Source organism: Papio anubis, chromosome 10 (genome assembly GCF_008728515.1).
Source record: "Papio anubis isolate 15944 chromosome 10, Panubis1.0, whole genome shotgun sequence".
Taxonomy (NCBI): domain Eukaryota; kingdom Metazoa; phylum Chordata; class Mammalia; order Primates; family Cercopithecidae; genus Papio; species Papio anubis.
In genome coordinates, this window is record NC_044985.1 from 80,299,964 (window position 1) to 80,312,889 (window position 12,926).

The window sequence follows — 12,926 nt, forward strand, 5'->3', positions numbered from 1 at the left end:
ATGCCACTGCAGCCTGGGCCACAGAGTGAGATCCCATCTCCAAAACCCACCACCCCAAAACTTAAAACTGCCAGGCACAGTGACTCATACCTGTAAGCTCAGCACTTTAGGAGACTGAGGCAGGAGGATTGCTTGAGCCCAGGAGTGAGACCAGCCTTGGTAACAAAGTGAGACCCTGGCTCAACAACACATTTTTTGAATTAGCTGGGCATGGTGGCACACTCCTTTAGTACCAGGTATTCAGGAGGCTGAGGTGGGAGGTTCACTTGAGCCTGGGGAAGTCAAGACTGCAGTGAGCCATAGTTGCACCATTGCACTCATCCTGGCTGACACAGTGAGACCCAATCTCAAAAACAAAAACAAAAACATGTAAAATTGTCTTAAAATGCCCAAAAAACAATGGACAAAGGATAAGTATGACAGTTTATTACATAAATATATAAAGAGCTGATAACTATATTAGAAGATATTTAATCTCACAATAACCAAAGAAATCCAAAATTATTAAGATGTTAGTTTTCATTTATTAGATCAGAAGAGATTTAAGAAAATTTTAATACATATACTATTGATAAGGTAATAATTGGAAAATTATGAAGGTAATAATTGGAAAAAATGATTCTTATAGGAATTTATCCTTAGGAAATAATCAGAAATGTAAGGAAAGACCTGCTCACAAGTATGTTCAGGAGAGCAGCATTTGCAATAGTGAAAAATTGGAAAAAGCTACATGTCAAATATCAAGGGTATGATTAAAAACATTATAGAGCATTTCCAAAATGAGCAATCTTGTAACAGTTTTATCCCAAGACATTTTTTACCTTTTAACTTTTAAAAAACATTTTAAAAATTATAAAATATATTCTCCATAGAGAAAAAAATGTGTACAATTTAGAAAACAGGTATAGTGTACTCTTAATGTCATCTACACTGGAGTTTTAAAATAGAATTTCTTTCAGTTTCACATCACTTCTTAAAAGGAATAGCATTCTCTGCAATTCCCATTTCAATTGGAAAGGATCTCTTTCCCTAATAATAAAAGAGACTCTTAACCTTCTTTATGTTTTATGTGATTCTTTTTATAGTCATTTGTTGACAAAAAATAAGGTCAGTGTGCCTCCAAAATAGGGAAGAAAAAAAAAAGTGTGTTTTTCTACTCTCACATACCTCACAGCAGAACGCTTCCGACACCCGACGACACACCAAGAAATTCTGTTCTTCAGTGGACACCAGTTGAGTGTCCTGTAATTCAGTTCAGTCCTTACATTATCTACCTGAAGACAGGTGAGGACTCAGTCTCACAAGATTGCCCCCCACTTTAGACGCCAGTTGCAAGTCCCAAGTTGTCCTTCTGACTGACTTGCAAAAAATCGGTGTTCCCATGATGCCCCTCCACAAGTTTAAATAATTTGCTAGAACAGCTCAGAGAATTCAAACACTTCACTTACATTTGCCCATTTGTTATAGAGGACATTACAAAGGATACAGCTGAGCAGCCAGATGGAAGAGATGCATAGGGCAAGGCATGTGGGAAGGGGCACAGGCCCTTTCTGGGACTCACCACCTTCCAGGCACCTCCATGTGTTTAGCTGTCCAGAAGCACTCTGAACCCAGTTCTTTTGAATTTTTATGGACGCCTCATTACATAGGCATGATTGATTACATCACTGGCCATTGATGATCAACTTACCTTCCAGCCCTTCTCCCCTCATTAGAGTTGAGAGGAGGGGCTAGAAGTCCCAGTCCTTTAATCATGCTTTGATCTTTCTGGGAACCAGCCCCCATCCACAGCTACCTGTCTTCCCCCATCCCCAGCCAGTCAGTCATTAGCACACAAAAGACACTCTTCTGAGGTGATTCCAAGTTTTTTATGAGCTATGTGCCAGGAACCAGGGTCAGAGATGAAATAATATATTTCTTATTATATCACAATATCACAGTACCCAAATTCTTGGAGTGTCGGTTTGGTCTGCTACCTAATGGTTACTTCATTATTTGTTTAGACCTCTAAATTCCAAAATTGAATGAAAACAGTTTTCAGAGTGATGTTTATAATACTGCAAGATAAAAAATATATAGATAAATCAAAATACGGGAAAATAAGAGTTGAAAAATAAAGTCAGAAAATATAGGAATACAGAAAATACACAGTAAGGTAAGATACTAGTGTTTTTCAAACTTTTTTTGACAATCCATTGTTGAACATATATTTTACACTGCAACACACATACATATACACAAACATTTCACAAAGCAGCACTTACTCTTACTACTTGCTATGCACTCTCATATTTTCTTTCTACTCTTATTTTTTCCTTTTTCTGAGTGCTGCTTTCAATTTACTAATGGATTTTGACCTCCATTTTAGAAAACAGACCTAAATTATAGGAGGATGAGTGCAATACGTTTGATCTATATTCCTTAGGAGGTAATCCTAGGCCTTCTAGGGAGAAACAAAAGCATGTTTCTGAGTAGTCATAAATGAATTAAGACTGTTTGGGGGTGAGATGGCATGTCTGATAAACTTCTCAGGTAACTTTGATCTTTGTTAAACTAGTATGATGTTCAGTTGGTCTTGCCTAACTGTAATGTTGCTTTGTAGCTAAGGAGACAACTGGCTCAGGAGAAGTACCTTAGGGAATCTTTAGAGAAGTCAGCATCAGCCATGCTCCTCAAAATACAAGAAATGGGATCAGCAGTGGAGGTAGAACGAAAACAGGTAGAAAGATTTCTTCTCCTTATGTATGTTTGGGAAGTGAAACCAAACAAAAACTGATACTTTACCTATACACTTAAAATTTTACTAATTTCCTCTAGATTCGTTGAAATATTTACTTTTTGTTAGCAATATGTTAACAATCTTACTACAGTTTTTTTTTTTTTTAAGTTAGCACAAACTAAGAAAGACCCTAATTTCACTATTCAACACTCTTAATTTATGAATCAGAGAGCTAAGGACCGGAGAGGTTAATTTACCTCAGGCTTTATAGAGGTGAACTCTTAGCTCCTAAGAGAAAGATAAAGTATTTTTCCATTATACCATACAATCTCTGTTATAGACATTGGTTTTGGAAGGCATTGCCCTGGTCTCATGCTGTATATGTCTGCCATGGATAGAAAATAAAGACTAATGCGATCTAACACTGGAAGCAAAGAATATCAATAAGTAAAACAATTTGGACTGTATTTACACTGCTGTTTTCAATTATCATTATTTTAACATATTTTGGCCTTCATATTTATTTGAAGTACCTACAAGTAATTTAGAATACTTTAACTGAGTCAATTCATATTTTCATTTTTAATATAATTGGATGACATAATCTTTATTATTTTAATGAATGGAAAAAGTTTCCCTTCATAACTGAATTATAACAAGGATTCTACTTTAGGAATTTGCAAATGATCCTTTGTTGCCATAACTTGCAATGCCAGTATGGTAGCCATTAGCCACATATGGCTATTTAAATTAGTTAAATAAAAGATTTATTTCTTCACACACTAGCCACATTCAGGTGCTCCGTAGCCACTTGTGGGTAGTGGATTGTTGCACTGGAAAGTGCACAGAAGGTTATATTGGATGGCACTGCTCCCAAGACCACATTCTGTTGAGATTTTAACTGTAACATAGACTAACTTCTCGTTGCTTCTCAGTGACATTAAGATTGGAATGTTGCCTTATACATGTGCTATAAGGCAGCTTATTAGAAATCTTTATCTTATAGAAAAGGAGTTTTTCTTATACAATTTCAGGTGCACATTTTGCAGCAAAACTGCATTGCTCTACATGATTCTATACAGAGCACTCAAGAACTACTGGCCCAGGAACAACAAAAAAAAGAAGAGTTGGAGACTGCTACTTCACAGCTCAAATCTGATCTAAGTATGAAAATAGATGCCAGAAATCACCCTCTTGTTAGTTTTTTGAGATTTCATGGAAAAACTCTTAAGATCCCAAATTCTTGAAGTGGCCCATGTTATTGATATTTCCCACAGTGCTGTATGTAAAACACTGCGGATTTCCCTTCTACCTGTAGTACTGAGACAGAGAAGGAATGTTGTTAATAGTATATTTGACCCTCTTAATTGTAAACTATTCCTTATTTTTTTCCAGCTTGTTTGTGGACCTGGAAATATTTGGTTTCTAGACATCTGGCTTGAATATTGGGCAAAAAAGTAAAACAACAGATTGAATATTGGATAATAAAATGTTAATAAGGAAGTAAGGCCCTGAATCCTTGATAACTTGTGGATTCTGTCAGTTCATCATGTCAGATTCTCCATTCTTCATGTTATCAATCTATTTTGATTAACTTATATTTGTAGAGATGGATAGTTGTAAGGTACCTTAAAGAGAGCTTAGATTAATCTCTTTTTATAGATGAGTCCTCAAAGATGACAGAGCTGGGAAATGAAAGCGCCTAGACTTGATCCCAAGGTGTTTGGTCATGTTTCTTCTAACCCATCAGCCTTTTATCATACTACTGTTGCTAGTACTTCATTATAAAGCAGTTTCCAGATAGTCTCAATGACAAAGGTCATGGAGTTATAAGGGCAGTGCTTCATGTGATTAATACATCATGGTTTACACCGAACTTTCACATAAATTATTTCATTCAATACTCAAAGCTATCCTTCCAGACTTATAAAAGGAAAAAATGGCAAAGTACGACCTAGAACTGGATCTTCTAACTCCAAGCTAGTGTACTCTCCAGTTCACCTTCTGTGCTCTGTGGCTGTAATGGGGGCAGAGAATACCAAAAAGGAAATGGAAATTCTAAAACATATAGAGCAAGAGTAATCTATTCAATGTTTTGACTTACTGCTTTTAGCAGAAAATATTCCCTTTTCTTATAGTAGTGAATTACTGTGTGAAGTTCTCACCGACAATGCCCCTGGATAATTTTCTGTCTTCCTGTAATTGTGTGCCTACAAAAATATATGTACGTTTTATGGTGCTGCCACATTATCGCATTTGAGTACTGCAACAACCTGTCAGAAAGATAAGAAAATACTCACATTCTATAGAAGATATAAAAGGGGCTGGACGTGGTGGCTCACGCCTGTAATCCCAGCACTTGGGGAGGCCAAGGCAGGTGGATCATGAGGTCAGGAGATTGAGAGCATCCTGGCTAACACGGTGAAACCCCATCTCTACTAAAAATACAAAAAAATAGCCAAGTGTGGTGGCACACGCCCGTAGTCCCAGCTATTCAGGAGGCTGCCAGCTACTCGGGAGGCCCGAGGTTGCAGTGAGCCGAGATCGTGCCATTGCACTCCAGCCTGGGCGACAGAGCAAGACTCCATTTAAAAAACAAAAAAAAAAAAGAAAGAAAATATAAAAGGATCCATACTGACCGTACCCAAAGACCCACAGCAAGTAGAATTAGAATAGCTGGGCCTAAAACAGGTATCTATTAGTTGGCCCTCTGAATTTTTATGTTACTTTCTTGTTGGATTAATGCTTTATTTTTGAATTTTATAAAGAATTTGTGCAACACCATTAAAAAACCAAGATTAAAACAACAATAATTCAAACTGACATGAGGAAAAGGAAGCCCTTCTGAATGCCAACTAGGTGCATAATACTGAATTATAGACTTGACATATATGCAGTTTTATTACTTTAAGGTACAAGTAGTTATTCAAGCTACATTAATAAAAGGAATGCCTTTAAATATTTGCTTCAATGAATTTAAACATGTAATTAAGTTTATTAACAATAAGCATATTATATACAGATTTATAGTACTTACGATGAATAAATTGTTCTTCAAAGTAAGATAAACACTCCCCTTTCATTCTTACTTTGATTAGTAGAATTTTCCCAAGGTCATATAGTTCGTCTTTTTTCTCCTTCATGTATTTTAAATTAGAGTTTATTCTGTTGAATTGTGGATTCATATGTCCAAAAAGTATAGTTTTTCTAAGGTATATCCTATATAAAATACCAGTTTTCATATGTTTTATAATTTCTGGCTTTAGAATATTTAAGTGAAACAAGACTGATAGATCGCTATGAATTTTTCTGTGAAGGCAAAACATTACTCTCAGATAAGTTTACACTTTTTGGCTACTAGTATATGATGCCAAACTGTTCCACAATTTTTGGTCTTTGGTTTTCTTTTCATTTGTGCATGCTCTGAGTGGTTTCAGATCTTTTTTTCCATACAAAATCATCCTCCTGAATACCAGTATCTTACTGACAACTAAATATCTACATTTGGATGCCTTGCAGATATGTCAAAACACATAGAAAACTTAAGTGTTTCACTCATTCTGTCCCCAAAACCTGCTCCGTGGTCTGTATTCCCTATTTAGCTGAAGAGTCCACTGTTCATCCTGCTGCCCAAGATGTTCTCCTTGTCTCATCTGTTGATTTTACCCCACTAGTAAGCCACCAAGTCCAAAAGTGCTCTCTGTTTACTGTTTCACACATCTGTTTTTCCTCTGTGTCTCTGTTGTCATGACCAGTGAGAGTCAGTCCTCATTATCATTACTTTATTGAATTGTCATTTACTCATGTGTCAGTTACTTTAACAGCTACTAAATTCATCTCCTTGCCTTTATTGTACCTTTGTTAGAGTGATCTCTCTAACAGAATCTTTTGATCATGCCCCTCCTCAGCTTAAAATCCTTCAGATACCTCATTTACCATTGCAAATGACTGTGGACTAGCTTCTTGATAATTCCATAAAAGTTTCTAGTCTATAAAAATATGATAGAAATAGTTGGGTTCTCCTTATCTCTACAAAAAATAGACATAAAATATTTAAAGCTTCTCACTATGTGATTTCAATGTAACAAGTTACTATTATCATAGTTGTGTGTAATTTTTGTTTTTAGCTTCTAGAGATGACCTCATTTCCAAGTTGGTTGAAGAAAATAAGGTGAGTTGTGAAGTTGTGGAGTACAGAGGTGGTCTTTCCTCTCTTCGCTAAGTCCTGTTTCTTCTTCCATGTTGGCTTACAGTGCTTCTTATTCTCATAAAAGTTTTATTAAAAAAAAAAGTTTCATGTCAATGAGTAGTATATTTAGGATAATAGTGTTAGGAACTAAGAAATCATTTCATGAAGGTTATTAGAGTTTGAAAAATGTCAGTTGGCAAAAATAATAAGACTTATTTGTGCTTTTTGCCTATTGCAAACTAATTGTTTAAAATAAACTTAATGTAAGAAATATAACTACTTTTTGATGTTGGTGGTTGCACAACAGTGTGGATGTGTTTAATGACACTATACACTTAACAGTGGTTCAAAGGATAAATTTTGTCTAATGTATATTTTGCCATAATTTTAAAAATTAAAAACATAATGACTTTATATCTTACTACATTTCTAAGTCTCTTGATGTGTTGATTCTATTTCTTTTGGATGCTGTCTCATCCTGTGTTATATGATGTTTATTTTTCTTGAGATGCTTCTCCTGGGAAAATAGAAGGGTGATTCTTCCTCTGTAGGAAGAAGATTTATATTTTGTCTTTCCCCATTCTACTAAGTACGTTTTAGGGAAAGTCCCACCTACAATGCACGTCTGTTATCACTTCTCTCATCTCAAAGAAAACTAGCTTTTTTTTTTTTTTTTTCTATAACCACAGAACAAAGGTGTTTTCTTCTGCTCCACCCTCGGGTCCTCATTTTTGAAAATATGTTCACTTATAACTTTAAAAGATCCTTGAATGTCTTCCTTTGAAGTCATAAGATCTTACTGCTAATAGGAAAAAATGTGTATGTATAATAATATAACAAATATTTAATCTTAGGGAGCAGAACTTTGATGTAAAGATACTAGGTATATTTAGGTTATGGTTTTAGGCAAATTCTTTCTAACTGGAATCTCAATATAAGAATAGATTTAATAAACAGTTTTAAAAAAATAGGCTTTATTTTTAAGAGCAGCTTTAAGTTCACAACAAAATTGAACAGAAGGTAAAGAGATTTCCCCATGTACTCTGTACCCCTATTCATGCATAGGCTTCCTCATTAGCCATTTGATGGATATCCATTTAAAAAATTGATGTACCATTTTACGTCCCCCACCAGAGTGGTACATTATTACAGTTGATGAACCTATATTGACACATTGTCACCCAGAGTCCATAGTTTACATTAGGGTTCACTCTTGGTGTTGTGCATTCTATGGATTTAAACAAATGTATAATGACATATATCTACCATTATAGTAGATATATTATATTATAGTATCATACAGAGTAGTTTCATTGCTCTAAAAATCTTCTGTGCTTTGCTTATTCATCCCTCCCTCCCCTTCTAATCCCTGGCAACCATTGGTCTTTTTACCGTCTCCATAGATTTGCCTTTTCCAGAATATCATATAGTTGGAATCATACCGTCTATAGACTTTCAGACTGGTTTCTTTCACTTAGTAATAAGTATTTATGTTTCCTCCATGTCTTTTCATGGCTTGATAGCACATTTTTCTTTTTTTTTTTTTTTTTGAGACGGAGTCTCACTCACCCGAGCTGGAGTGCATTGGCGTTATCAGATCACTGCAACCTCTGCCTCCTGGGTTCAAGTGATTCTCCTGTCTCAGCCTCCCGAGTAGTTGGGATTACAAGTGCCCTCTACCACGCCTGGCTAATTTTTGTATTTTTTAGTAGAGATAGGGTTTCATCATGTTAGCCAGCTGGTCTCAAACTCCTGACCTCAGGTGATCTGCCTGCCTCAGCATCCCAAAGTGCTGGGATTACAGGGATGAGCCATTGTGCCTGGCTAAAAGCTCATTTATTTTTAGTGCTGAATAATATTCCTTTGTCTGGATATACCACAAGTAATCCATTGACTTACTCATGGACATCTTGATTGCTCCAAGCTTTGGCAATTATGATTAAAGCTGCTATAATTATCTGTGCGCGGGTTTTTGTGTGGGCATAGGTATTCAGCTCCAAATGGATAAATCTCAAGGAGCATGATTACTGGATCATATGGTAAGAATATATGTAGTTTTGTAAGAAATCACCAAACTGTCTTTCAAAGTGGTTGTACCATTTTACATTCCCACCAGCAATGAATGAGGGTCCCTGTTGCTCCATATCCTTGACAACAGTTGGTGTTGTCAGTGTTCTAGATTTTGGCCATTGTATTAGGTGTGTAGTGGTATCTCATTATTGTTTTAAATAAACAGTTTTGATAAATAGTTCTGAAATAAAGAGAAGTTTAGGAGTTGAAGATACCAAGATTTTTATACATTCTTTATAAGACATTTATAAAGTTCCAGTGTATGTCATTGGAACTTGAACTGGTACTGGCTGAAATACAAAACAGTTATTTTTATAGGGGTGCACACAATATCTCTTATATGTGAAAAAGAAAGTAATTTTTTTCTTATAGAACCTGCAGATATCTTTCAACAAGGAGCACGAAGAAAATGCATATTTGAGGTCCAAAATAACATCTCTTCATGAAGCATCAGAAAAAGCACAAGTAAATGCACATGATTTTGCTAATTTTTAGATGTTATTTAATTTTGTTCAGTTAACCAAGAAACAAAATTAGTCTTGATTATATAAATTCATACCATCTCCATCGCTCAACTTTTCATTTCCATAAGATTTATTTCATCTTTGAAACATTATCAAATTAAATACATTTCTCATCTCACTCTCCAAATTCCTATGATATATAAGTATACAAGATGTACCGCTAAAATTATATACTAGTTTACACTTTGCCTTTGCTTGCTTGCTAATTTGATCATTAAATATATGTATTTCCCCCTCCAAAGTGAACTTCTGAATAGTTCCATGGCAAGGGCTATGTCTTATGCTTTCTTTGTATCTTCTATAGTAAATAATTATACAGTAGGAACCTAACAAATGCTTGCTGGATTTTGAAGTTAGAGGTAATCATTTTTGGGATAGTGATTCCCAAATGTATGTGATGTTTTATATATATGTGCATCTGCAACAAGAAGAGTCATCAGATATGCAGGCAAATTGGAGTTACTCACCACAGAGCCTAAAGAATTGTTTATCGTTTAAAATACCTTTTCTCTTGGTACAATTTGATTGTCTCAATATTAGGATCATAGTGTTGCTGGGCTCTCTGTATAATAAAAATAATAAAATACAAAGTGACTGTGTTTTTAATATAATAACATCAACTACTATTATTCTTCATATACTAATAGTAGTTAACATTTTTACTGAGCCCATTCCACATTCCAGGCACAATTCCAGGCACCTTATATTAGTAACAAATAGTAATCCTCACAATAGCCCCATGAAATGAAAACTATTATTCACATTTTAAAGATAAGGAAGCTGATGTACAGAGAAGTTCAGGAACATAGATAATAGGTGGCAGAGTTGGAATTTGAATTCAGGTAACCTGGCTCCAAAGAAAATTAGCTATTTTTTTTCAAAGAGCAAGGGTTCTCTGTTTCATCCCCAGGTATTCCTTGATGAATAGTTTGTACATCTGCATCTGGTGTGACTTTGTGCTTCTGAATGTGTTTCTAACTACTGTACTGTCCATACCTCTTGTGATGTTTGTCAGATAATCTTTTATTTATCTTTTACTCCATTTTATTTCTTGTGTTTTTTTCCTAGTGCTCCTTCAAAGTTGCTTGTTCTTGAAGAACTTGTTTAAAACATAAGATTTTTGCCAAATCTACCTTGCAAAAAGAACTGATATTTGATATAAATGTTTTTCTCAATAATACAAATTTCAAATTATGAAAAGAGAATTATTAACTACCTGCATATATAATAGATCTGTGTAGCTCAAAAGATTTTTGTTTTATTTTGAAACATTAATCTCATGATGGTAAAATCATCTATATTTTGCTTTTATGAACATTGTCAGCTAATGGCGAAGGAGCTTAGGTATTTTGTGTTACTAGCTAAATAATTCTGAATGCTCATGGATTTCTATAATATTGGCTAGGCACTGACATTGTAAATTCCATTTTGCAGATGTCTTGCTCTAATGAACCAGTGTTCAAAATTGTGAAGAGTAGATCAGTAAAATGCCATATGCTTCAGTTGCTCTATCAAATCAACAAATCTCTTAATTTAGAATTATTTAGGGTATAGACTTTTAATATTTGAAAGTATTTTTTAAACTAATGACATGTGAATTGAGGATAGGTTAAATAGATTAGGTTCACTTATACAGTGAGATACTTTGTAATCATTAAAAATAATGCTTAAGTAAAAATAATTCTTTATTGGAGAGACCAATGACTTGCTGTGTGTGTTTTCTTAGGTTTTGAATGACCAATTGACTAAAAAGTGTTCAGAGCTGAGCTGCATGCTTCAGACTGTTACTATGGAAAAAGCCAGAATCATTGCTGACCATCAGGCCATTCTGCAGGTATTCATTTAACGCTAGTGAATGTGTTAAATTTAATAGAGTTCACCAGGTGGCAGAAAGCCAGCCTGGTTGATAGATCAGGAAATGTTTATGGGCAACTAGAGAAAAAATATTTTAACAATAAATTTAAAAAATCAACTGAATTATCTTATTTCTATTAGTGCTTTTCAATTTTCATCAGAGGGGTGATTTGGCCTTACACTCAGGGCTTTTCATGATTTCTAATCAAATATCGCTTGAGGAAAAATAATTATTTGTCCCATTATTTATAGAATCATGGAGAACACGTAAAACTAACCCTAAAGTACTTAACCTTTTCCTCAAACACCTTACAGTTTCTCATTTTGCTTATGCCATTTTCTCTGTTGAGAATGCTTTTTACTTCATCTTCAATATTTGAAATTCTCTTTATTATTTGAGTCACTTTCTTCAGGGAGCTTGATCATCCCAATAAGAAGGGATAAGTTTTCCCTTTCAACTTCTATTCCTGGAAAATTAACAGACTACCATAGAAATAGATCACTTTCTCTTTTTGTAAGCATACTTACTATATATACTAAGCATTGTGCTAAGGATTTTACACATATTACCTCCTTTAATTGTAGCAGCCATTATGTAAAAGGGTATTTATTATCCTTATTTTACAGATAAGAAAATGAGGGTTAGAGAAGTTCACTTGCCCAAATTCACCTAACTAGCAAGAAGTAGAGTTGCCTTTTAACCTCAGGTGACTCCAGAGTCAATGTATGTAATCATTATGTTATGCTGCATCCGCATTCTGCATTCTCTAGTAGTAATTTATGTGCTGGTTCATTTCCTGGATTACACTGTGAGCTCCCTAGAGGCAAGAACATTGCCTTATATATCTTTATTTCTCATAGTGCTAAGCCTGCTTTGCATGTAACATATACTCAATAAATATTTAGTTTTTAACTGTGCAAGTATAATGCTATATCTAGATAGGATTATAGTGGTGAACAAGACAAAATTCCTACTTTCATGGACTTATAATTCAGTGGACTGAATATATAATGAAATGCTTATTACAAATATTTCAAAATTTTGGAATATAACACAATTGGGATCCCATTTTACCAGTGTGAGGACTTGCTTTGCAATCAAATGTTAAAATAGAAGTCTTTTAAAAAGAATTTGTAAAACTAATTATTAATATGTACTGTATTTGCAAAAACTTTATGGATTATGTGTAGGGGTATATGGTACATAAAAATGTCATGTTTTGATAATCCCAAAATGGTGAGCCAAAGAAAATAAATTATGTAAAACAATTATAGTGCTTCTGCTGTAACATTATCTGAGTGCAATTTAAGATAGTCTCAAAAGAATTCACAGCAAACTGTTAAACATGGTAATCCTTAGAATGTGGGATTATTTGGAGGGAAAGTGTAGATAGAGAGGAAGGGATCTTTTCATTTTATATACATTTATATTGTTTTACTTTTAAAAATGAAGTACCATATTGAAATTTTAAAATACCAAAAATACTCGTAATATAATTTTCTATCTTTAAAAATATGTTGGTATTAGGAGTTTTATAATTTTTCAGCAGGCTGGGTAAATAATGTATCT

At 34.4% G+C, this 12,926-nt stretch overlaps 1 protein-coding gene across 12 annotated transcripts in view; it reads left to right on the forward strand.

The window, feature by feature from the left end:
• The window catches only part of CCDC150 (coiled-coil domain containing 150), a 139,901-nt gene that overhangs the window by 25,361 nt on the left and 101,614 nt on the right, over positions 1 to 12,926 (forward strand). For 9 of the 12 annotated variants that reach the window (XR_001893503.3, XM_009182671.4, XM_009182676.4 and 6 more), the window contains 5 exons: positions 2,603 to 2,719; positions 3,754 to 3,883; positions 6,847 to 6,890; positions 9,351 to 9,443; positions 11,229 to 11,336. Coding sequence is in view for 11 of the 12 variants with exons in the window: in XM_009182671.4 (XP_009180935.2) it covers positions 2,603 to 2,719; positions 3,754 to 3,883; positions 6,847 to 6,890; positions 9,351 to 9,443; positions 11,229 to 11,336 (492 nt within the window). In the remaining variant the exon portion in view is untranslated. The remainder of the gene's footprint in view (positions 1 to 2,602; positions 2,720 to 3,753; positions 3,884 to 6,846; positions 6,891 to 9,350; positions 9,444 to 11,228; positions 11,337 to 12,926) is intronic. The other 3 variants (XM_021923824.2, XM_021923827.2, XM_017946741.3) reach the window with 2 other exon arrangements.